Source organism: Hyla sarda, chromosome 5, assembly GCF_029499605.1.
Source record: "Hyla sarda isolate aHylSar1 chromosome 5, aHylSar1.hap1, whole genome shotgun sequence".
Classification (NCBI taxonomy): domain Eukaryota; kingdom Metazoa; phylum Chordata; class Amphibia; order Anura; family Hylidae; genus Hyla; species Hyla sarda.
This window is the reverse complement of record NC_079193.1, coordinates 75888512-75914334: the sequence shown is the minus strand read 5'-3', so window position 1 is coordinate 75914334 and position 25823 is coordinate 75888512. Positions and strand designations below refer to the sequence as shown.

Here is a 25823-nt window from a genome sequence, read left to right as displayed (position 1 = left end):
AGACACTCCCAGATATCCCAGTAATCTCGGAGGTAGGGTGACCTTTTGCTGTTGGCCAGTCGCTAGATAGCTCCTAATTTGTAGACTCTTATAGAAGTCCTTTTGCGGGATGGGGAACCTATGCCTGAGGGAGGGGAAGTGGAGAAGTCCATGTTCATCCAATAGGTCTCTGACCGACATAACGCCCAAGTCCGGCCAACCAGTCAGATTGAGGTCTGGGATGCATAGATGTAGGACATCCAGGGGTATAGTAGATAGTGGGCAGGGTTGACCATTAGGGGCCTGACACACATTCAGTCTCCAAATCTTGTCTGTAATATCAATGGCAGAAATCCCAGTTTTGGGAACTAGTCTCTTTGGGTCTGGGGCTAGTAGTCTAGATTTAAGGCAGCACTGAGGGCTAAAATGTTGTTCTAAAGCTACCCATTTTTTATTCGCATCTCCCGACCACCAAAACCTCGCCTGATCCAGAATGCACGCTCTGTAGTAGTCCTCAATATGAGGCCTACCCAGTCCGCCATTTCCTTTTGTGCAATTAAGAACTGATCTGGGGACCCTAGGGCGAATAGATTGCCACAAAAAGGAGTCCATGACTCTATTCAAAGATTGGAAGAACGAGCTTGGAATGGCGATCGGGAGTGTACGAAACAAGTACAATAATTTTGGCAGAAGGAGCATTTTAAATGCCGAGATTCGACCCATCCAGGAGACCATATGTTTCCCGTATTCTCTGCAAGATTGAGAAATAGAAGAAAGCAGCGGTAGAAAATTAGTAGAGAATAGTTGGGAGGAAGGAGAGGTAAGTAGAATCCCCAAGTAGGAGATGCACCGACGCTGCCAATCAAGGGGGAAGGAATGTCTGAGAGGGTCCAGGTCAGCGTCTGGTATGTTTACTGGTAAAATTTGTGATTTGCTGACGTTCAATTTATAATAGGAAAGATCCCCAAAAAGACGGATGACGTCAAAGAGTGCCGGCATGGAGGTCATTGGGTCAGTCAACGTCAAGATCACATCGTCCGCAAAAAGGGCAAGCTTGTGTTCAACTCCTCCCACCGGTATGCCCCTGATCAGTCGGTTCTGCCTGATAGATTGTGCCAGAGGTTCAATAGCTATCAGGAATATGAGGGGCGAGAGGGGGCATCCCTGCCGCGTGCCATTCGACAGAGTGAACAGGTGCGAAAGAGCTCCATTAGTGAAGACTCGTGCCACTGGGTTTGAGTATAAGGCTTGAATTGCCGTGAGGATCTCTCCCTCAAAGCCGAAGGCTCGTAGAGCAGAGAAAACAAAGCACCAGTTCACTCTGTCGAACGCTTTGTCAGCATCTAAAGTGAGGAATACGGCAGGGGTTAAAGATTTCTCACAATGCTGCAACAACGTAATGATCCGCCTAGTGTTATCGGGAGCTTGTCTCCCTACCGTAAAACAGACCTGATCTCTACTCAGTAAGCTAGGCATTAGAGGGCGGAGGCGATTTGCCAATATCTTAGCATAAAGTTTGGCGTCACTATTCAGTAGCGATATTGGTCTAAAGTTGTTAGTTAAGTCCATAGGTTTGCCGGGTTTGGGGATCGTCGTTATTAAAGCGTCAAGCATGTCAGGTGGCAGAGAACCGGTCGTCATAGCATTGTTAAAGACGGGAAGAAGATGTGGTAGTAAAATTGGGAGATAACGTTTATAGTATTCGTTCGGTAGTCCGTCTGGTCCCGGGGTCTTTTTGGAAGGGAGGGATTTGACAGCATCGGAGATCTCCTGAGGAGAGATAGGTGTATTAAGCAAGGCTAAGGAAGAGGGGGAAAGTTTAGGGAGATTGAGAGTAGAGAGAAAGGAATCTATTTTAACCTGATCAGGCTGAATACAGGAGGGGTCTGCTCGGATATTGTAAAGGCTCTCATAGTAGTCCCTGAAAGCCGTAGCAATCTCTCTGGGAGCCTGGTGGACAGTGTGTTTAGTAGGGTGTTTAATGGAAGGTATGCGTTGTTTGAAGCGGGCTGGTTTAAGCTTTCTGGCTAATAAAGATCCCGTCTTATTATCTTGCGTATAATACTTCATTTGAGATCTATGTAGGGCACGCTCAAAGTCTGACAGTAATAATCTTCGGAGGCGAAGACGTTCCTGAGTTAACAGGGAGGCATTATCCGCGGAGTAGTGTAATTGTAAAAGTGATTCTAACACCGAAATCTTGTTAAGTGATTCATTGACCGAAGTCAATCTTTGCTTTTTAAGGAAGGACCCCAACTGAATAAATGAGCCTCTAATCACCGCCTTATGCGCAAGCCAAACAGACAGCTCGGAGACATCCGGGGTACTATTAAGGGAAAAGTATTCCAGAAGAGCCCCTTCAATTGTAGCTGAATGTTCGGAGTGCGCTATGAGGTGTGAGTTGGCCCGCCAGACAAAATCACTATACTGAACAGTATTACCAGAGATTTCAATGCTAACAGGAGCATGGTCCGACCACGTCCGGTTCCCAATGACTGATTTAGCAATACGTTCAATTAACCCCCTATCAACAAATATGTTATCAATTCTGGAGAAGGTGCAGCTCTTAGGTGAGTAGTAGGAAAAATCGCGTTCTGTGGCATGCTGTAAACGCCAGATGTCAAAAAGATCATTGGCTACCAGGAAATTATGAAGATAGAAAGGGCGACGAGTCAAAGGAGCTGATTGGTCTAGAGAAGCAGAAACTACTGAATTATAGTCGCCACACATAATCAGGGCTCCTTTGCGTACAGAATTAACTTTTAGCATAACAGACCTCAGAAAGCGATTTTGGCGTCTATTGGGAGCATACAGGTTTACAAGGGTATAGTCCACATCATCAATAGAGCACACTAGGATGATAAAGCGACTCTGGGGGTCCACCACTTGGGTAGTTATGCTTACCGCTAGTGTGTCTCTAATAGCAATCATCACTCCTCTCTTCTTCTTATCATAAACTGAATGCACAATAAGTGGGAATCTTCTGTGTCGCAAGGGGGGGGGGATTTTTGGAGGAAATATGTGTCTCTTGCACACAGACAATGTCTACTGGGTTACGTTCCACCTCACGCCACAGAAAGTTCCTCTTATATGGACTATTGAGTCCATTCACATTATAGGACATAAGTGTAAATCCCATATCTAATAGAAAGGCACTTAATAACTCAGTTGAGAGAACAGGGGGAAGAAGGAAGGAAGGTAGGGAAGAAGGGTAGAGGGAAGGGGGCCAGGAAGGAGCAAAGGTGAGGGAAGAGAGGAAAAATGGACAGAGGGGAGAAGGGTAGGGATAGGGGTACTATACCGCACAGGTGTTAAATATGGCAAACAGGAGGTAGTACCGCTTGACAATCAGAGATGCACGCGATATCAATCAAATACTCAGTGTAGTCCACAACATTGAAAAGAATAAGTAACACAGGTCGTCTATAAGACGCAGGGTCAGAGTAGATATGCGATCACAAAGCACTGCATGCGAACGTCACCTAAAACAAGAAAACAGTAAACACAACAATACCGGTATACAGTGGAACCTATATCGCACTTTACCAGTTTGTGGGCACGTGTATAGAACTAGGAAATAAGAACAATTTCACACTCAACAGCACACAGAGTGTATGCTACAGTGGGTAGATGGCAGGCAGTTCAGAATCATCAGAATCAGGGCTTATTTTCCAGGGAAGGTGAAGCCGAATCTTGAGGGGGAGAGCCGCCGGGTTCCGGGCTCCGAGATCCCCAAGCATCTAAAGCGGCAAAGCCATCATCTACTGAGGTAAAGGCATGTATCTTATTATGGCGGGTCACAAGGATTTTGGTGGGGAATCCCCATCTGTAGGATATTCCCAGATGTCTGAGTTCCTTGGTCAGTGGGTGAAAGTCCCTCCTCGCCTGCAAGGTAGCAGCAGAAAGGTCTACAAACAGTTGGAGTCCCGCATATGGATCCGGGAGAGACCTATGTTTCCTGGAGAACTGCAGCAATAGGTCTTTCGTTTTAAAGAAAGTATAGCGAGCCAATACATCCCTCGGAGCGTCCTCAGGAACAGATTTGGGCCTAGCTACTCGGTGGGCTCTGTCGATGCTATATGCGAACACTTCAAGATCAGGTAAGAGATGTTTAGTCAATTCTTTCACATACGTGGCCAGTTGAGAGTTGGGGATAGTCTCGGGTATGCCGCGGAATTTGACGTTGTTTCGTCGGTTGCGTTCTTCCGCATCAATAGATTTATTGTGGATGGCAGTCACCTTGTCGTCTAAAGCATTATGGGCATCTACAAGGCCATTGTGGGCAGAAGCAAAGGTCGCCATTTTTGCCTCAGTATGGGATACTCTTTTATCTATTTCCTGAACTGAGGTTTTTATGGGGTTAAGCATCTCAGAAAAGTCCTTAGTAATCGAGGATCGCAATAGCAGGAGCATATCTTTAAGAGCTGTCTCTGAGACCGGCTTATCAGAGGCTTGATACGAAGCAAATAAGTCCGGCTCACTCTGGGGTGGGTTCGGAGAAATAAGGGACTCCAACCTCGGTTTTTGCTTAACAGGGCTTACCCGCGGGGAAGATGAAGTCATCGCAGGGGAGCTGCTGGCAATGTATTGCAGGTCTCTCGATCCACCAGGGGAGAGGGGGAGGGTATCATCGCCGATCTGCGGGTCCTCATGGTGCTGAGTCAGTACGGGCTGCTGTACGATCCAGTGTCTGGGAAGTTCGCACACCGCCGAGGCCCGTGTGGCAGGACGTGCTGCGGCATCATCATCTCTGACCGGCCTTCCTGTTCTCTGAGGTAGGGGAATCTGCGATCGTTGGGAGAAGCGTCCCTCGCTCTGCCGTTCGCGCGTCCCGGCGCCATCTTGGTGTAAACGGCCTCCCTGTCGTCCCGGAGCAAAAAAGTCCTGCAAAGCTCCGCGGTCTCCCGCTTTTCCATTCCGCTTCCTGCTCAAGGTCGCCATGGGTGCTAGGGCGACTTTTCAGTCGGCCTAAGAGTCGCTAGCAGGTCTAGTAATCCGCGTAGTGTGTGCTGTTAGTGGAGCAGCTCTAACATGCGGCCATACTCAGCAGCGGCCAAACCACGCCCCTACTATGTCTTTCTTGTGCCTAAGACTGTACACAATAGTCAATGTGTGGCCAGGCAATATAGATACTGGGACATCAAACTGAATTTTTGTTCTGCATATAGGGAACACTTAAACAATACAATGTAACTCCAAGTCAATCACACTTCTGTGAACTCACACTGTCCACTCAGGAAGCAACACTGATTGACAATCAATTTCGCATGCTGTTGTGCAAATGGAACAGACAACAGGTGGAAATTATAGGCAATTAGCAAGACACCCCCGATAAAGGAGTGGTTCTGTAGGTGGTGACTACAGACCACTTCTCAGTTCCTATGCTTCCTGGCTGATGCTTTGGTCACTTTTGAACTCTGGCGATGGTTTAACTCTAGTGGTAGTATGAGATGGAGTCTACAACCCACACAGGTGGCTCAGGTAGTGCAGCTCATCCAGGTTGGCCCATCATTGCGAGCTGTGGCAAGAAGGTTTGCTGTGTCAGTCAGCGCCATGTCCAGAGCTTGGAGGCGCTACCAGGAGACAGGCCAGTACATCAGGAGACGTGGAGGAGGCCGTAGGAGGGCAACAACCCAGCAGCAGGACCGCTACCTCCTCCTTTGTGCAAGGAGGAGCAGGAGGAGCACTTCCAGAGCCCTGCAAAGTGACCTCCAGCAGGCCACAAATGTGCATGTGTCCACTCAAACGGTCAGAAACAGACTCCATGAGGGTTGTGCTTACAAGCCAACACCATGCAGGACGTTTGGCATTTGCCAGAGAACACCAAGATTGGCAAATTTGCCACTGGCACCCTGTGCTCTTCACAGATGAAAGCAGGTTCACACTGAGCACATGTGACAGACGTGACAGTCTGGAGGCGCTGTGGAGAACGTTCTGCTGCCTGCAACATCCTTCAGCATGACCGGTTTGGCGGTGGGTCAGTAATGGTGTGGGGTGGCATTTCTTTGGGGGCCGCACAGCCCTCCATGTGCTTGCCAGAGGTAGCCTGACTGCCATTAGATACTGAGATGAGATCCTCAGACCCATTGAGACCATATGCTGGTACGGTTGGCCCTGGGTTCCTCCTAATGCAAGACAATGCTAGACCTCATGTGGCTGGAGTGTTTCAGCAGTTCCTGCAAGAGGAAGGCATTGATGCTATGGACTGGCCTGCCCGTTCCCCAGACCTAAATCCGATTGAGCACATCTGGGACATCATGTCTCACTCCATCCACCAACGCCACGTTGCACCACAGACTGTCCAGGAGTTGGCAGATGCTTTAGTCCAGGTCTGGGAGGACATCCCTCAGGAGACCATCCGCCACCTCATCAGGAGCATGCCCAGGCATTGTAGGGAGGTCATACGGGCACGTGGAGGTCACAAACACTACTGAGCCTCATTTTGACTTGTTTTAAGGACATTACATCAAAGTTGGATCAGCCTGTAGTGAGGTTTTCACTTTGAATTTGAGTGTGACTCCATATCCAGACCTCCATGGGTTGATAAATTTTGATTTCCATTGATCATTTTTGTGTGATTTTTTTTGTCAGCATATTCAACTATGTAAAGACGAAAGTATTTCATACGATTAGTTCATTCATTCAGATCATGGTAGTGTTATCTTAGTGTTCACTTTATTTTTTTGAGCACTATATGACTCTCAAATAATGAAAATCCCTGAGTCATCCTAGGGCAAAATTACTACAAAACACAAACCCTTTGGGTTGTAGAAACACTTCATAGGGTGCTAACTCTATAACTACGGACTCCACTTAATAATTTACTTTTATTTGTCTCATTTAAATATTTACATACAAGTGACAAGAAATACAAAGGACAAATAAGTGTTAACTTTTAAAGGGGGGTTAGTGCCTTTCCGGGTGCTTCTACACCCCAGAGGGTTTGTGTTCTGCTAGATATGACTCTGACCTGTTTACAAAAGTAAATCAAAGCAATTGTATTTCAATGGGGTGGATACTTAATCTATAAAAATTTGTTTCATATTAAAGTCTGGACCCATGCTGATACTGACTCCAAGGAGAACAATGGAACAAAAACAGGATGTCCAGAAGAACTTGAAAGTTCTATAACCAGGGTACAGGATGTAGAGATTTTAACAAAAGGACAACATGGCAGATCCACACTAACCTCTTCATATGCTACAATAAACACTATATAAAAAGATATAGCAAACTTCCTTACATTTCCACATAAACTAGAATACAGCAATATAGTCTTATGAACAGTGTATGCATACAGCAGTAACAGCTGTGGTTCTGATGATGGAACAGGTGGAGCTGGGAGTGGTTCTATCTGCTATTCTGGAAACAAAGCTCACACACAGCACCTTGTCCAACTCCTCCTTCTTTCCTTGCCTGTCTCCATAGAGCTTACATACTGTTAGGATTAGGAAAGTGCAGGCGACAGGATGGCTGTAAAGAGAAGGAGAAGAAGAGACTTGAACCCTGGGGTAAGAGCAAGCAAATTGTTAGTGCACAACAAGGTAGAACCTGTATGTAAGTTAAAATACTTATTATGACTTTGCAAAATTTGTGTTGTCATCCATGATGGATACCTTCATCATTTTAGAGATGCTGTAGATAGCACAATGTATACATAAATGTTATTGCTGAAAGCCAAGCTGACTGTATTGTATTCCTGTCATAAATGTATTGCTCCAGATTTACTTTTGTTATTATAATATTTACACCTTTGCCGTTTTTGTGTATTTTTTGTGTATCTTGTGGCATAATAGAGACTGGTGTGAGTGCTCTTAAGCTAGATGTTGTAGAAGTGTGCCTGGTGTAACTACATTATATCTAAACATGCTTGTTGTCTTGAAATGTTTAGAACATCTAGTATCCCATCCTGGCAATAAGTTAGCTGCTACTATAATCCCCTCCATCATATGAAAAAGGATTAAAACCTGACTAAGGGTTTAATGCAGCCAGAATGGATACCATACAGGAATATTTAATCTCTTAAAGGGGTACTCCAAAAGGTTTTTTTTTAGCATATTTCCCGGCATGTAAAAACAATAACTGGACTTAGCTCCAGCCTCTCCTCACAGCTATCCTCTTCCTGCTGTTGACATGTCCTGCCTCTGCCAGCAGTGTGATGTATTAAGGCTAAGTTCACATGGGCAATGTCCGCACCAAAATTTTCTGTGCGGACCTCACCAAGACAGCAAAGCATGCCTGTGCTAGGATGGCTTGAAGATGCACCATCTCATAGATGGCAATGCATTTCCGTGCAGACTCCGCAGAAAGAATAGACATGTCTATTCATTCTGTGGACTCCGGTATTGGGATTTCTGAGAAGCAGGACACCAGAGGCACCCGTGTGTATTACATACTGGCATTCTGGGCAGCAGCTAACTTTGGCCCTTACATTTATTACATTTATGCAGTGCTTTGTGAAAGTATTCACTTGCTCCTTTGTGTTTTTCTTGATTTGTTACATTGCATCCTGGAATTTAAACAGATTTTAGGGGGTTTTGCACTATTCGATTTACACAACATGCCTTTTACTTTGAAGGTGCACAATATTTTGTACTGGAACAAACACAAACAAAAAAATAAACTGATAGATTTAAGTATTCATCTGCTGAAATTCAATACTTTATGAATCTTTTGCAGCAATTACTGATGGCAGTATCTTGGGGTATGTCTCTATTAACTTCTAGACACAGTGATCTTTAGGCATTATTCCAAGTAGAACTATTCTACAAATCCATGCCACAAATTCTTAATTGGATTATGGTCTGGACTTTAACTTGCCAATTCCCAGACATTTAAATGTCACCCTTTAAATCCCTCCAGTGTATCTTAAAAGGGTTATCTGGTGTATTTCTTTTTCTTTTTTTTCTTTTTAACATCACCCCCAGGCTGTCAGAATATAAGAACAAAAACCTGGACTTACTTATATATCAATTGGTCCAAATCTGCGGTGATGCCGCTTTTGTCTAAAGATTGGCCCCCAGTCATGAATGGTCTGCCAGTTGTTACTTCCTTTAAATATTTGGGGATTTACATACATATGGATCCAATGCTTGACCTCTCCGCTAATGTCCTCACTTTACATTAAATCCAAATTCCAAATATTGGCCACACTGCTGTTGTCAGTCATCGGCCGCATTAACCTTATCAAACTTATTATCTTACCTAAATGTTTATATGCCCTGGAACATGCTTCCGTTCCTGTCCCTAAGTGTTTTTTTTTTATCTATTCACTCCCTCCTCTCTCCATTTATCTGGGGCCCCAATAGGCCTAAAATTCGCCTAACTACATTACAACAGCCCAAGTTGGAAGCAGGTATGTCGTTCCCAGACTTCTATCTTTATTATTCAGCGGGTCAGATTCAATATATCAGGCATTGGATTAGAGATGATGTGGGGCCTGATTTGGAGCAATCTCTTGCTCGATTCGTCCCATCCTTGACCCTGCAGATGTTGCTAGAGAGCCCCACCCTGGGTGGCCGGGCGTATCTACCTCCCCATAAATTAGCTATAAAGGTTTGGCGGGCCGCTAAGGGGCTCTATGGTTATACTGACGTGCCTGAGGATACTCCATTGTGGCATAACCCTCACCTCACCCATCTTGATACTGCTCTGGACACAGTTTTTTGGCAGAATTTAGGGGAACATGTATACCGTGACAATGTTCTATGCTTTTTTGAGCAGTTGCAATCTAGATACGATTTACCAAGAAACAGTTTTTTTTAAATACATACAACTGCGCCATGCATTGAATGCCGAGTTCCCTAAGGGAAGCTCACTGATTTTCGCTTTCCCTCTCATTGGAGTCCTGAAATCGCAAGGACCTAGAGGGCTGGTGTCCATCCTTTACACACACCTCATTCAGGCCAAGAACTCCCGCTCCCCACTGCCGGCGGTCCGACATTGGGAAACTCATATTCCTAATTTGACTAAAGATGATTGGGAGGCCATTTTCTCTTCCCACATCCAAGTGTCCTCGGCAGCTAACAATAAATTGATCCAATTGAACATTATTCATTATAGTTATATTACCCCCCTTAGATTACATAGAATGAGTCATTCTGACTCTCTGAGCTGCTAGGGCGGACTTCTGGCACTTGATATGGGCTTGCCCCTCCATTATGTCCTTCTGGCATGAAGTGCTCCGACTTCTCGCTACTCTGGTTCAATCTTCCCTGTCTCCTGATCCCTTGATTTGTCTATTTGGTGTCATGGATGAGGAGATATGGACGCATCACGTGCGCATACTTTTGCGGGAAACTTTGTTCATGGCCAGGTAAGCTATTGCTCTCAAATGGATGGACGCCGGCCCTCCTACTTTATCTCAATGGAAGGCACTTGTAAATGCAACACTCCCTTTCTCTCATATCGTATACAAGAATAGGAAATGCCTGGGTAAATTTCTCTCTGTGTGGGGTGTTTGGTGCTCCTCTCCGTTAACTCAATGTTCCTATTCTGTGTCTTCTCCTCGAGCCCCGTAACAGCTCCCATTCGGTCTTGACTGTTTTCTACTGTTGTCTTCTGTCCGTACTCCTCTCTGAGTCTCTGGCTGTCTGTTCTCTGTCGTATATGTAAATGCATGGGTCTGTTTGGTCGGATTATTTATCCACCTCTTTTGAAACACGTTGGTATCTACAATTCTCGCTGTATTGTTCAAAGTTACTGTTTTAGGCGTCTGTTGGCCATATGTATATGGTTATTTTATATACCTCAGTTTGGTGTTGTTTATTTTATTTTCTCTGACTTTGATTTGTATTACTCGACATAGGATGGGTTATTCTGTTGTTTACATTCTGTTCACATGTACTAGACTTTGAGTGCCTTATTGTGTGGACTTTGATTGTGACCTTTTTGCACTTTATTGGGCCTGACGGCTGATTTAACTTTTCAATAAATTGAATTTAAAAAAACCTGGACTTACCTGTTCTCTGCTGCGGTATTCTTCCTGGTTGCAGGTGGTGGTCACTTCATACTGTTGCCTGAGTGACGCGGGGTCCAGATTGTTACTCTGCCCCTCAGCCAATTACTGGCCAGTGATTGCCTGAGCAGCAATGTGACACTTTGGGCCCTGGTGTCCCAATTCCTGACAGGAATATGATCGCAGCCGGGGACCGGAGCAGGATACCAGAGGCACTGCAGGAGCGCCGGAGGTAAGGAAAGGTTTATTTTTTATATTCTGTTAAGCTGACAAAGTTCTAAAAAAAAATAATAATAATTCCGCTGGATAACCCCTTTAAAGTTTGAGATTTTTATTAAAATCCAACCCTGATCCATAATTCTTCACAACTTTGTCTCTTTGCTATTTAAATGCTGTTTTGCTTATTTGTATTGCAAACTCAGGGGGCTTTCTGAGCAGGTGAATTTATACTGACATCAGGTCATAGGTCATATGACATTTTGTTTGCACACCGGGAGCTTCATGCATCTTCTGAATGTTTTCTGTGAGAAGAACAGATCAGTCAGTAACCTGGTTTTGTCTGCCTTTATTTAATCAGCAAAGCACTTATACTCATCTATACCACACTTTCAACTTAAAACACCTTATGCCAGTTAGTTCTTGAGGAATAATTTACTCAGAGGTTCACTTACTATATACTGTATACTAGCTGAATACCCGGCGTTGCCCGGTTTTTCCTTCCTAATCCTTGTTGGGGAGGAAAATAAACAAAGGAGCAAGCTTTTGACTTCATATCCCATCCTCATATATTGTTGTCATATCCCAACCTCCTATCCTGACCTCCTATCCCATCCTCCTATCCTAGCCTCCTATCCCAACCTCCTATCACATCCTCCTATCCTAGCCTCCTATCCCGACCTCCTATCCCGTCCTCATATCTCGACCTCCTATCCCGTCCTCCTATCCCGTCCTCCTATCCCGACCTCCTATCCCGACATCCTATCCCGTCCTCCTATCCCGTCCATCTATCCCGACCTCCTATCCCATCTTCCTATCCCGTCCTCCTATCTTGACCTCCTATCCCATCCATCTATCCCGACCTCCTATCTCGACCTATCTCGACCTCCTATCCCGTCCTCCAATCCCATCCTCCTATTTTGACTTCCTATCCCGTCCACCTATCCCGTCCTCCTATCCCGTCCTCCTATCCCGTCCTCATATCCCGTCCTCATATCACGTCCTCATATCTCGACATCCTATCCCGTCCTCCTATCCCGTCCTCCTATCCCGACCTCCTATCTCGACCTCCTATCACGACCTCATATCCCGTCCTCATATCCCGTCCTCATATCCCGACCTGTAATATGTGTACCAGGTATTGAAATATCTCCTGCCATACATTTCCCATTGATTTGCATGGGACTTTAATCAAAAAGCCTGACCCTCACAAATGGGGGTAGTTAAGGGTTAAATTAACTGTCCTATATTTTAAGTGGACATATAAGTAACATGTGACCAAGTATTATGGAAATATCTCCAGCTGTTTGCAGTTATGCAGTAACATATATTTCTCATAGACTTGTATGGGACTTTAAACATAAACCCCGCCCCTGGCAAATGGGGGTGAGTAAGGGTTAAATCACCTATCCTATGTTTGTTGTTGACATATAAGTAACATGTGCCCAAGTTTCATGTTAATATCTTTAGCCGTTTGGACGTGATGCTGGGAATTACACACATACACACACACACACACACGTTGAGTTTTATATATATAGATTTATCCAAAAGAAGGATATCTCTTAGGTTGCACGATGAAGATGTACAGCAACGATTGCGTTGCAGGAACTTGGAGGAGAGATGCATACCGTTTAATCTCCATCTATAGACTTAAATTGGTGTTTTCTATTTACAAAAAAAAGATGAAGCAAGCACTTGCCATGTTTTAAAAATACACACAGATTTTATAGACCCATGTGAATGGCCCCTGAAACTAGCCTCATTACAATATGCAAAATATGTATGTAATCCGGATGTTAAATGCTCTAGTGTGAAAACTGCCTTAATGGTTCCCAAATGCCACTGAACATTGGAGTCTTAGGACCCTATTACATGGGTATTATCCTCTTGTCAGCTGACCACAGGTTTTTGACAGGTTTACAAATGATTGTTTCAGCCACACATCGCCTGGTGTAATGAGGCATGTCACACTGACATTTAACAGAAAAAAGAGCCACATAAACAATCCAGCAATCCTTCATGTGGGTCTGCCAGCCTGATACCGAGCCATGTAATAGCCCCATAAATGAGTGCCAACCTGACATATTGGCACTAGTGAGGGACGGGAGTCGGGCTGTGTAATACAACCCTTGGAGATAATAAAAAGTCACTTTGATCTTGACACTTCACAAGAGAGAATCTGCCTTTGCGGCAGCTGCCTGACACTGGTCGCTACAGTTAAATTTACAGTTAAAAGTCCTTTTCCATGTAGCCTTAGTTATGACTATGGCTGGGGGGGCTAGTTGCTTATGCAATAATATTATGCCTTAAACTGTCTGGAACATATAGTTGCCTACGTGAGAGACACTGGGAGACAGCTAGAAGGCACCTCAGAGCTTAAAGTTTTATCTGATACTACAACAAAACCCCAGGAGGTACCAGGGTAACAACAATTTCACAACAACTTTAGGGGAAACTCCCAAAGAGGTACCCCAAACTAAGACCCTCCCTATAAAATGTAAGTTTTATTTATTATAGGTTAAAAAATAAATGAAAATGTATACACTCTGTGTAGTTCACAATTTAACCACTAGGTGGTGGACCACACTGCGATTAAAACCCCAGCTCCAGTCGTACTCCTGTGTTACCTGTATGACAACCATTCTGCTTATGGAGAAGGTGCGGTATTGTAGTAAGGCCCCTCTGGGTTAGCGCGATTAATGGTTGTATTGAGTTAGACTTAGAAGCTGCTGATTAAAACTTGCAATTAGCCAGTTCCTTTGACGTTTCGCTGGTTCACCTAGTGGACAAATTGTGAACTACACAGAGTGCATACATTTCCATTTATTTTTCAACCTGTAATAAATAAAAGTTACATTTTATAGAGAAGGTCTTAGTTTAGGGTACCCCTTTGGGGGTTTCCCCTAAAGTTGTTGTGAAATAAAGTTTTATCTGTGCCCTAAATCTTATCTTTATTGGCTGGATGAAATAAGGGTTTTTTATGATGTTTTGACTGCATACAATATCAGTTATTTTCTATTCTGCAGTGGTTTTCATGGTTGTCCAAGAGAAGCAAGAAAAGGAATGATGTCAAAGAAGAAGAGATCAACAATGTACACCCGACAATGGAATTTTTACTGGATGAAAGTCAAAAAGAAAATATGTATGTGTTAGGGTTTATACTTTTTGTATCTATTATGATAAAATGTTAACCCCTTTCAGCACTGTAATAGTACATAGTAGTATGCAGGTCTTTCCCACAAACCATCATATTGTTATAGGGGTGTATTGATGGCAGGGGCTCAAGAGCAGTACCCTTACCATTACTTATGGGCGCCATTTGTATTATAAAGCTGACACTCTGCTCTAATTACTGAAATAACCCATATCATCTTAGTCAATAGCGACGCGAGCACCTAAAAGATGCTGCAATGATGGTAGGGAGCCTAATGATGGTCTGCAAGTCACAAGGTCATGTTATAGAAGGACTAGAACCATAAGTTCAATACAGTGTTTTTTTTTTTTTTCAATATCTAAAATTAAAAATAACTATTATTGAAATAAAATATAAACAATGCATTTGAAAAGTCTTAAGACGCTTTTACTTTTAAAAATGTTTCATCAATCTGGATTTTATACCCCATAATGACAAAGTGAAAACAAAATGTTTTTTAGTTTATTGGAAAGGAAAAACTTAAATATTGCACTGACATAAGTATTCAGACCCTTTACTCAGGACTTAGTTAAAGCGTCTTTGGCAGCAATTACAGCCTCTAGTCCTCTTGGATATGATGCCACAAGGTTTACACATCTGGATTTAGGGATTTTCTGACTTTCTTCTCTGCAGATCCTCTACAGTTCGGTCAGGTTTGATGGAGACTGTTGGTGGAAACCATTTTCTGATCTCTTCAAAAGAGTTCCATTGAGTTTAAGTCAGGGCTCTGGCTGGGTCACTCAAGGACATTTACAGAGCTGTCCTTAAACCACTCCTGTTTTGTCTTGGCTGTGTTCTAATGGCCATTTGGGGAGATTTATCAAAACTTGTCCAGTTGCCCATAGCAACCAATCAGATTGCTTCTTTTATTTTTAAGAGACTTTTTAAAAAATGAAATAAGACATCTGATTGGTTGCTATGGGCAACTGGTTAACTTTTCCTCTGCACAGGTTTTGATAAATCTCCCCCCATTGTCTTGTTGAAGGTGAACCTTTGACCCAGTTTGAAATCCAGAGCATTTTGAATAAAGTTTTTAGTAAGAATATTTTTGTACTTTGCTTCATTTTTATTTCCCTCAACCTTGACTAGTCTCCCTGTCCAGCTACAGAAAAACACTCCCACAGCACAGTATTGCCATAAACCATGCTTCATTGTAGGGATGGTATTATGGGCAGGTGATCAGAATTGTCTGGTTTACTTCTGATATCATGCTTAGAATTGAGGTTGTGAAGTTGTGATGCTTCCAGTACTTATTAGGGGCTGTATACTACGTATACTACAGAGGAAATTCTTTTCTTTTTGGATTTCTTTTCTGTCACGACCACAGTGCTCTCTGCTGAAACCTCTGTCCATTTTATTAACTGTCCAGAGCAGCATATGTTTGCTATGGGGATTTTCTCCTGCTCTCAACAGTCCCTGACATGGACTGAGGTGTCAGCAAAGAGCACTGTGGTCGTGACAGAAAATAAGTCCAAAAATAAAATAATTTCCTCTGTAGTATACAGCCGCTAATAAGTATTGGAAGGATTAAGATTTTTTAATAGAAGTAATTTACAAATCTTTTTAACTTTCTGGCATCAGTTGATTTAAGCACCCCTTTAAATCACCAACTCTTCCACCCAAAATCAGTAAATAACTATACATAGGATAAGCTATTTAAAACCTAAATTGCATGCTTTGTATAATCCCTGAACTAATACAAAATGTTCTATAATATTTGGTCTCATTATTATTTCAAAGCAAACCTAGGCCTTCTTTATGAAACTTTAAAATAAACCAATGGTATTCAATCGGATAAATAGGTATTTTTTCCAAAAAGTATATCAAGTTAATGGAGCTGAGCTATAAGACAAGTCACAGCGCATGAACTTACTATACAAGGGTAAGGGTTACTGTAAAGAGTGCACACCACAAAATCAATATTCATATAAGTAACAAATGTTATTAAGTATCATATAAAGTTTGCAAAAAAGACAGGAAAGGGCTAAAATCAATTAAAAGCTCTCAATCGAGCAACCTCTACAACATGGGAGAGGGGCCATGAACCCCCTTCTCACCAAAGTCCCGTCCCTCTGTAGTACAATACAATGGCTCAAGCAGTGGTGCTAACTAATAAGATGGTACACATACAGCATCAATCTATGTCACCAAATAAATAATCCTAACATCAAATGAGAAGAAATACACGATGTGCAAAGAAAAGATATATAGATACATATCACCAGTGCACAGCAACCACAGAACAAAGGAGCCGAGATGGTAAATAGCGGGACGGGACCCCTAAGCCCCACGCGTTCCGTCACCGTTTGTGACTTCCTCAGGGGTGTTGTAGTCCACCTGCCCTTAGGGTCTTATATATCAGCATAATATATTGAGTAATACCTGTCAGGTGAGTACATCGAGGGTCAATCACGCTGTGTGTAGTGGAGCCGGCGTACACTTCCGCCTCCGCCACCCACTTCCGCTATGCGTGCGTCACGAGAAGTGCAGATCATGTGACCACCTAGTGGTCACATGATCTCTTCTCCTTGATATTGGCTGTCATGCGCGATAGTGCCGTATCCGGGAGTAAGTGCGTCCCACGTGACCGAACGGTCACGTGAGGCGTCATGTGATCACATGTTAAGAACTTTGTTGTGCCTTGGCGCATGCGCACCCCATATGTTAGGACACCAGGTAAGTACATAACAATGTATTTGACACAATTTGAACTCAGTAATAAAACTGTAATATAGATGCAAATTGATGGTAAATGAACTGGCCCGTCACATGATATAGACATTATATATAAGAAAAATAAATCAATAATTGGGAATAAACAATATACATATATATATGGATAATATGTGAAGAATAGTACGTGAGTAATGAATGATAGATAATAAATAATAAATAAAAAATGCAAAATAATAATTAATAAATGCATACATAAAAATAGGAAATAAATAATGTATATATAATTTATTATAAATAATAAGTGTATAAATGGAGAAAAGTGGATAGGCATATAACCCATGTGTGATCAGTAGTTGAAATAAGTAAAAAAGTATCAAAGTAATTCATACCAGAGACTATACACATGTGTGTGTGTGTAAAAAAAAACACCCCACCCACACACATGTACATTAATATATGCACAAAGTGAAAGAATAAAATAAATAAATAAATATATAATAAAATTAATAATAAAATTAGTGCAAATAAATTGTCAATATGACTACTGTCAAATCCCAATCATGATCATAATCAAAATCAAACATGTGAAGGTCTTCGTCCAATCTCGTAACCCACCATGCATGCAATATCAAAAATTAGATATATATATCTCTCCGACAAGGTGAGGTCACCATTGATGTATCATACCTGGTATCTTATGCGGATAGAGGATGGTCCAGTATCCCCTTAATCTCAACAGCCTGTGTAACCCTCAAGGGCCTCCTGACTAGGTCAATATCAAATCAACCAATATTAAGATAATATATAAAACATTAATATTCAAAATTCAACTGGGCAAGTGGCATCCTCTTCTTATTGAGGGTTACACAGGCTGTTGAGATTAAGGGGATACTGGACCATCCTCTATCCGCATAAGATACCAGGTATGATACATCAATGGTGACCTCACCTTGTCGGAGAGATATATATATCTAATTTTTGATATTGCATGCATGGTGGGTTACGAGATTGGACGAAGACCTTCACATGTTTGATTTTGATTATGATCATGATTGGGATTTGACAGTAGTCATATTGACAATTTATTTGCACTAATTTTATTATTAATTTTATTATATATTTATTTATTTATTTTATTCTTTCACTTTGTGCATATATTAATGTACATGTGTGTGGGTGGGGTGTTTTTTTTACACACAAACACATGTGTATAGTCTCTGGTATGAATTACTTTGATACTTTTTTACTTATTTCAACTACTGATCACACATGGGTTATATGCCTATCCACTTTTCTCCATTTATACACTTATTATTTATAATAAATTATATATACATTATTTATTTCCTATTTTTATGTATGCATTTATTAATTATTATTTTGCATTTTTTATTTATTATTTATTATCTATCATTCATTACTCACGTACTATTCTTCACATATTATCCATATATATATGTATATTGTTTATTCCCAATTATTGATTTATTTTTCTTATATATAATGTCTATATCATGTGATGGGCCAGTTCATTTACCATCAATTTGCATCTATATTACAGTTTTATTACTGAGTTCAAATTGTGTCAAATACATTGTTATGTACTTACCTGGTGTCCTAACATATGGGGTGCGCATGCGCCAAGGCACAACAAAGTTCTTAACAACATGTGATCACATGACGCCTCACGTGACCGTTCGGTCACGTGGGACGCACTTACTCCCGGATACGGCACTATCGCGCATGACAGCCAATATCAAGGAGAAGAGATCATGTGACCACTAGGTGGTCACATGATCTGCACTTCTCGTGACGCACGCATAGCGGAAGTGGGTGGCGGAGGCGGAAGTGTACGCCGGCTCCACTACACACAGCGTGATTGACCCTCGATGTACTCACCTGACAGGTATTACTCAATATATTATGCTGATATATAAGACCCTAAGGGCAGGTGGACTACAACACCCCTGAGGAAGTCACAAACGGTGACGGAACGCGTGGGGCTTAGGGGTCCCGTCCCGCTGTTTACCATCTCGGCTCCTTTGTTCTGTGGTTGCTGTGCACTGGTGATATGTATCTATATATCTTTTCTTTGTACATCGTGTATTTCTTCTCATTTGATGTTAGGATTATTTATTTGGTGACATAGATTGATGCTGTATGTGTACCATCTTATTAGTTAGCACCACTGCTTGAGCCATTGTATTGTACTACAGAGGGACGGGACTTTGGTGAGAAGGGGGTTCATGGCCCCTCTCCCATGTTGTAGAGGTTGCTCGATTGAGAGCTTTTAATTGATTTTAGCCCTTTTCTGTCTTTTTTGCAAACTTTATATGATACTTAATAACATTTGTTACTTATATGAATATTGATTTTGTGGTGTGCACTCTTTACAGTAACCCTTACCCTTGTATAGAAAGTTTTTTTGCTTACTGAGTAGTAGCACCCATTGCATGATCTGGTGAGCCCCCCTCTTTTTGTACTAAGCGCATGAACTTAGACAACTACTTTTTTTTTATTTGTATTGTTTTGTTTTGGTTTTTTAAAGTCAAGAAAATGAACAACTGGGGAACAAAGAGAAAGTAAAGGCTGTTAGTCCATTCAAAATTGTAAGTAAACCATTGTTTAAGGAATACACATTAATCTCCTGTGTATGCAAGTGTATAAAAAAACAAGCAAACAAAGCTAAGGCTAGATGGGTTAAAAACAACCAATAGAATACCCTGTGTTATGTGAAAGAACAGACAGAGACAATGCATGCTTATAATGACATGTCTGGTATACACTGCAGGTTTGTTGCAGAATTGCTGCAGATTTTGGCTTTCCTCTTGAATCTGTGGAAAATATGCAGCATATCCATCGCTTTTGAACCAACCCTTCGAATAGAGATCTATCCAGGCAATCTTATTTTTTTCATCTCAAAAGCTTAGAATAAAGGAAATAATTTATTGTTTATCATAGAAAGGGACATAAATGACACTAAAGTAAATAATACAGATACAAAAAAAATAAAATAAACTAAGTGAAACACACCAATATACAATACAAAAGGGGACATGCATGCACAAACTAGTCTTATTGTATAACATATTAAGACACTAGTAAAACTAACAAACAAATATCACATGTTTGATCTTGACGTATATTAAAGCTATATCTTATTTTCCTTTTAATCTGATTTTATTTAGTTTCGCTATGCAGATGGGCTGGATATCCTCTACATGATCATTGGGTCTGTGGGTGCACTCTGCAATGGGATCTGCCTTCCTATAATGCACATTGTATTTGGTGAAATGACTGACAGTATGTTGTGTCACAACTCAACAACACAAAACTCAAGTAAGAATATCAGTGATGACACTAGTAGTAAAAAAAAAAAAAAAAAAAAAAAAAGGTTTTTAAAGGAATGTACTGTTGTTGGAACATTAGAAATATAAACATTGCAGGGGGCAGGCTGTGTTGCCGGGTCGTATCTATGTTTCAACAGCCACATTGGTCATTGGCCAATGACCACATGATTATGTGGCAACATCAGCAATGTTGTGAAACCATTGTCCACCATCAGCAGGCTTGATTGTGACCGCCTGCTAGAGTGGCAACACAGCCTGCCCCCTGTAAGCAAGGAGAAATTATAGTGCTTTGTCGACACGCTCCCTGGAACTGCGTAGTGGGGAGTAAAGGTTTAAGTTCAGTGTTAACACTTTCCATGTGTGTCAGGCATGACTATGTCCGAAATAACTAACATGTATATTGTTATATACACCCTGTTCCAAATTATTATGCAAATAATATTTTTCTCATTTACCTAAATAATTTATGTAAATAACCGTGGACCCCCACGATCTCTGCTGCGGCACCACGCTGTCATCACTGCACAGAGCAAACTCGCTCTGTGCGTAATGATGGGCGATACAGGGGCTGGAGCATCGTGACATCTCGGCTCCGACCCTTCGTGACATCACGGCCTGCCCCCTCAATACAAGCCTATGGGAGGGGGCGTGATGGCCACCACGCCCCCTCCCATAGGCTTATATTGAGGGAGCGGAAAGTGATGTAATGAGGGGCGGAGCCTTGATGTCACGAGATGTCACAAAATCACGGGGGTCCCCAGCGGCAGGGCCCCTGCGATCAGACAGCTTATCCTCTATCCTTTGGATAGGGGATAAGATGTCTAGGGTTGGAGTACCCATTTAAGGATGCTCCAACGGTTCTCAATAGGATTGAGGTCAGGGGAGGATGGAGGCCACACCATGACTTTCTCTCCCTTTATCCCCATAGCAGCCATTGATGCAGAGGTATTCTTTGCAGCATGAGATGGTGCATTGTCATGCATGAAGATGATTTTATTATGGAAAGCATAGTTTTTCCTTCTGTACTAGGGAAGAAAATGGTCAGTCAGATACGCCACATACTTTGCAGAGGTCATCTTCGGGGACACTAAAGGTGCCGACCAGCTCTCTTCCCATGGTTCCAGCCCAAAACATGACTCCACCACCGCCTTGCTGACATTTCAGCCTTGTTGGAACATGGTGGCCATCCACCAACCATCTACTACTCCATCCATCTGGACCATCCAGGGTTGCACCACACTCATCAGTGAAAAGGACTGTTTGAAAATTAGTCTTCATGTATTTTTCTGGCCATTGCAGCCATTTCTGCTTGTGAGCATTGGTTAGTGGTGGCCGAATGGAAGGTTTATGCACAGTTGCAAGACTCTGGTGGACTCTACACCTTGATGTCTGTGGGTCCCAGAGGCACCAGCAGCTTCAAATATCTGTTTGTTGCTATGTAATGGTATTTTAGCAGCTGCTCTCTTGATCCGATGCATGGATCTGGCAGAAATTTTCCTAAATGGGCCTTTATATGCACAAACCCGTCTGTGCTCTGAATCAGCCACAAATCTCTTAATAGTGTGATGATCCCGCTTAAGTTTTTGTGAAATATCTAATGTTTTCATACCTCGTCCAAGGCATTGAACTATTTCACTCTTTTCGGCAGCAGAGAGATCCTTTTTCTTCCCCATATTGCTTGAAAATGGTGCTCTGCTTAATAATTTGGAGCACCCACCTTTAGTAGTTTTTCCTTAAATTTGGCTCACCTGACAATCTAATTATCACAGGTGTCCTAGATTGTTTTCAGTGATCAAAAGAGCCCTGAGACACAATGCCATCTATGACTTAAACTGAAAAACTAAATATTTAATCTTTGTGACACTTAAATATATTTTGCATAATAATTTGGAACAGGGTGTATACTCTACGTGGGGGATTTATCAAGGGATTTAGAGCATTTTTTGTTTTTTTTTTTGCTTACAAAGGTCGCACAAAAAGTCGCACAGGCGCCTAAGCAAATTTTTGTGCGACTTTTGGCTGTAAGCAAAAATGAACAAAAGAGCTTACTAAAGTAAATGTCTGTTTTCACTTTGCAGTGGTCAGGAATTTATCAAGTGTGAAAGTCGCACAAAAAGTCGCAACCGCCTACAAAGCAGCGTAAATGTAAGCAAGCCTGTAATTTGCTTACAAAACTTGCTTTGGAGAGCGGTATTTCATATTTCCCGCTGGGAAACGAGACCACGACTCCAGCGGGAAATATGGAAGCACATCTGTACACAGGAGCCCGGACAGGTATCACTGTGCAGTCGCCCTGGCTTCGTCTTACCCCCCCACCCCCAGGTCATCTCTCCCCCCCACTCCCGCTCATTCATCTCCCCCTGGTCATCTCTCGACCCCCTCTCTCATCTTTGCCCCCTGCCCTTTCATCTCCCGCAACCCCCCGCTTATCTTTCCTGTGCTGCTTATCATCTTTCCTCCGCCACTTATCATCTTTCCTCCCCCGCTTGTCAGCTTCACCTTGTTGCCTGTACATATCCGACCCCGCCGCATGCTGTTACAGGGCTACAACTCCCAGCATGTCCTTTCAGTGAGGAAATGCTGGGAGTTGCAGTTGCAGCGGCGAGCTGGTCAGTGGTAGATGCAGGCCAACCGGCTCCCCGGAATATGAAACTACAGTGTAATCTCATACTTCCCGGTCTGAGCTGGGATGGGCTGAGACTGACCAGCCTATCCCAGCTCAGACCGGGAAGTATGAGATTACACTGTAGTTTCATATTCCGGGCAGCCGGCCGGCCTGCCTGCATTTAACACAGGTCCGCTCGCCGCTGCAACTCCCAGCATGTCCTCACTGAAAGGACATGCTGAGAGTTGTAGTCCTGTAACATCAAGTGGCTGGGAGATGTACAGGCGGCAAGATAAAGATGATAAGCGGCAGAGGAAAGGTGATAAGTGGCAGATGAAAGATGATAAGCGGTGGAGGAAAGATAAGCGGGGTGTTGCAGGAGATGACCGGGCAGGCGAGGAGACTAGCTGGGGGGGCGGTAGGGGGAGATGAGCTGGAGGGGGGGGTGAACGGGGTGCCTCCAGCTGTTGCTAAACTACAACTCCCATCACGGGAATAGTATTTTAGCTACAGGGTGTCTCCAGCTGTTGATAAACTACAACTCCCATCACGGGAATAGTAGTTTAGCTACAGGGTGCCTCCAGCTGTTGCTAAACTACAACTCCCATCACGGGAATAGTATTTTAGCTACAGGGTGTCTCCAGCTGTTGATAAACTACAACTCCCATCACGGGAATAGTAGTTTAGCTACAGGGTGCCTCCAGCTGTTGCTAAACTACAACTCCCATCACGGGAATAGTATTTTAGCTACAGGGTGCCTCCAGCTGTTGATAAACTACAACTCCCATCACGGGAATAGTAGTTAAGCTACAGGGTGCCTCCAGCTGTTGCTAAACTACAACTCCCATCACGGGAATAATATTTTAGCTACAGGGTGCCTCCAGCTGTTGCTAAACTACAACTCCCATCACGGGAATAGTATTTTAGCTACAGGGTGCCTCCAGCTGTTGCTAAACTACAACTCCCATCACGGGAATAGTACTTTAGCAACAGGGTGCCTCCAGCTGTTGCTAAACTACAACTCCCATCATGGGAGTTTTAGTTTAGAAACAGCGAGACTCCAGCTGTTGCTAAACTGGAGGCTCGCTCTTGCTAAATTACAAATGATGGTGGTGTAAGCTCTGTGTATGCAGATCTGTGTATGCAGAGGGCTTCTTCGGATTCGGTGGACTACGTCGATGACCAGCGTCTTTTTTTTCAAATATTAATAAAATGGATAACAAGGGCTTGTGGGGAGTGTTTTTTTAGAATAAAAGTTTTTAAAAAGTGTTGTTGTTTTTTTTTCTTTCATTTACAGGCTTAGTAGATGGAATCCATTACTAAGCCAGGGCTTAGTGTTAGCCCCAAAAACAGCTAGCGCTAACCCCCAATTATTACCCTGGTACTCACCGCCACAGGGGTGCCAGGAAGAGCCAGTACCAAAAGGCCCGGAGCATCAAAAATGGCACTCCAGGGCCTAGGTGGTAACAGGCTGGCATTATTTAGGCTGGGGAGGGCCAGTAACAATGGTCGTTGGTTGGTATCTGGCTGATACAGAATATACAGGGAACCCTATGCAGTTTTTTTTCCCCCAAAAAAATAAAATAATAAAAAAAGTATTTTTTCAGTATCAACCAGATACCAACCAAGCAGCAACAGTCTGATGTCACCAGGGTGGGTGAAGACCATTGTTACTGGCCCTCCCCAGCCTAAATAACGCCAGCCTGTTACTGCATAGGCCCAGGAGCTCCATTTTTGATGCTCTGGGCCTGTTGGTACAGGCTCTTCCTGGCACCCCTGTGGCAGTGGGTACTGGGGTAATAATTGGGAGTTAGCGTTAACTGTTTTTGGGGCTAACGCTAAGCCCCGGCTTTGTAATGGATTCCGTCTATATGACAACTTCTACTGCTAAGCCTGTAAAGTAAATTTAAAAAAAACACAACACATTTAAAAAAAATGTATTCCAAAAAAACACTCCCTCACAAGCCCTCGTTAAACATTTTATTAATATTAAACCAAAAAAAGTGGTTCATTGTAGTCCACCGAATCTGAAAAAATCCACAGGCTACACGGATCTGAAATGAAGAAAAAAGAAAAGAAAAAGAGAAGAAAAAAACAAACAAACAAACAAAAAAGGGGTTAGTACATTCAGTGGGAAAAAAGTTTTTAAAAAAAATGTAATAAACACATACACACATATACATATATATTGCAAATTTTTTTTTACAGCTGCGACTGGAGGTGGGGTGACAAAGTGCTGTTCTGAAGTAATTTATTGGTTTTTGCTTATGTGTGCTAAATAAATGGTATTAAAAAGTGATTTATAGTTTTTTGCTTATGTAAGACAAATTTATCCCGTGATAGTATAATAAATATGTTGCACATAAGCAAAACCAAAAGCATGAAAAAAATGCCTACAGAACTTGCTTACCAAAGCAACGATGATAAATACCCCCGTATGTGTATATTGTTATATATACTCTATATGTATGTTGTTATATTTTCTGTTGACAGCTCAATGTTCACAGTTCAAACCAATAGAAGAGCAGATGACTATGTAAGTATATAATCCGTGTATATTTATCTACTAATATTGGCCGTACATACAGTATAAGACAAAATGGCCCTGATTAATCGTTTGCATAAAAACGTGAGACTTTTGTGGTTCATTCTTTGGTGTAGTTTTTGTCTTTCTTTGTGGGGAAAAAAAAGTTGCAGGGCTGTTAATAGATATGTCGCAACGTAATAAAAGGTGCAGCCTTGATAATGAATTGCACTCAGCTGTATGTGTGCTTTATTAGAGACACACAAGGCTTAGTGGATCAGCTCTTAGAATGTGTCTAAGACCTCTGCTATTATGACCAA

At 42.5% G+C, this 25823-nt stretch overlaps 1 protein-coding gene across 7 annotated transcripts in view; it reads left to right on the top strand.

Annotated features, from left to right (window-relative positions):
* LOC130273250 (ATP-binding cassette sub-family B member 5-like) overlaps nucleotides 1-25823 on the top strand; it is a 192478-nt gene that overhangs the window by 92519 nt on the left and 74136 nt on the right. For 5 of the 7 annotated variants that reach the window (XM_056519729.1, XM_056519723.1, XM_056519724.1 and 2 more), the window contains exons 3-6: nucleotides 14182-14297; nucleotides 19573-19633; nucleotides 20213-20363; nucleotides 25473-25515. In XM_056519729.1, coding sequence (XP_056375704.1) covers nucleotides 14182-14297; nucleotides 19573-19633; nucleotides 20213-20363; nucleotides 25473-25515 — 371 coding nt within the window. Of the gene's footprint in view, nucleotides 1-7407; nucleotides 7491-14181; nucleotides 14298-19572; nucleotides 19634-20212; nucleotides 20364-25472; nucleotides 25516-25823 lie in introns of all 7 variants that reach the window. The other 2 variants (XM_056519727.1, XM_056519726.1) reach the window with 1 other exon arrangement.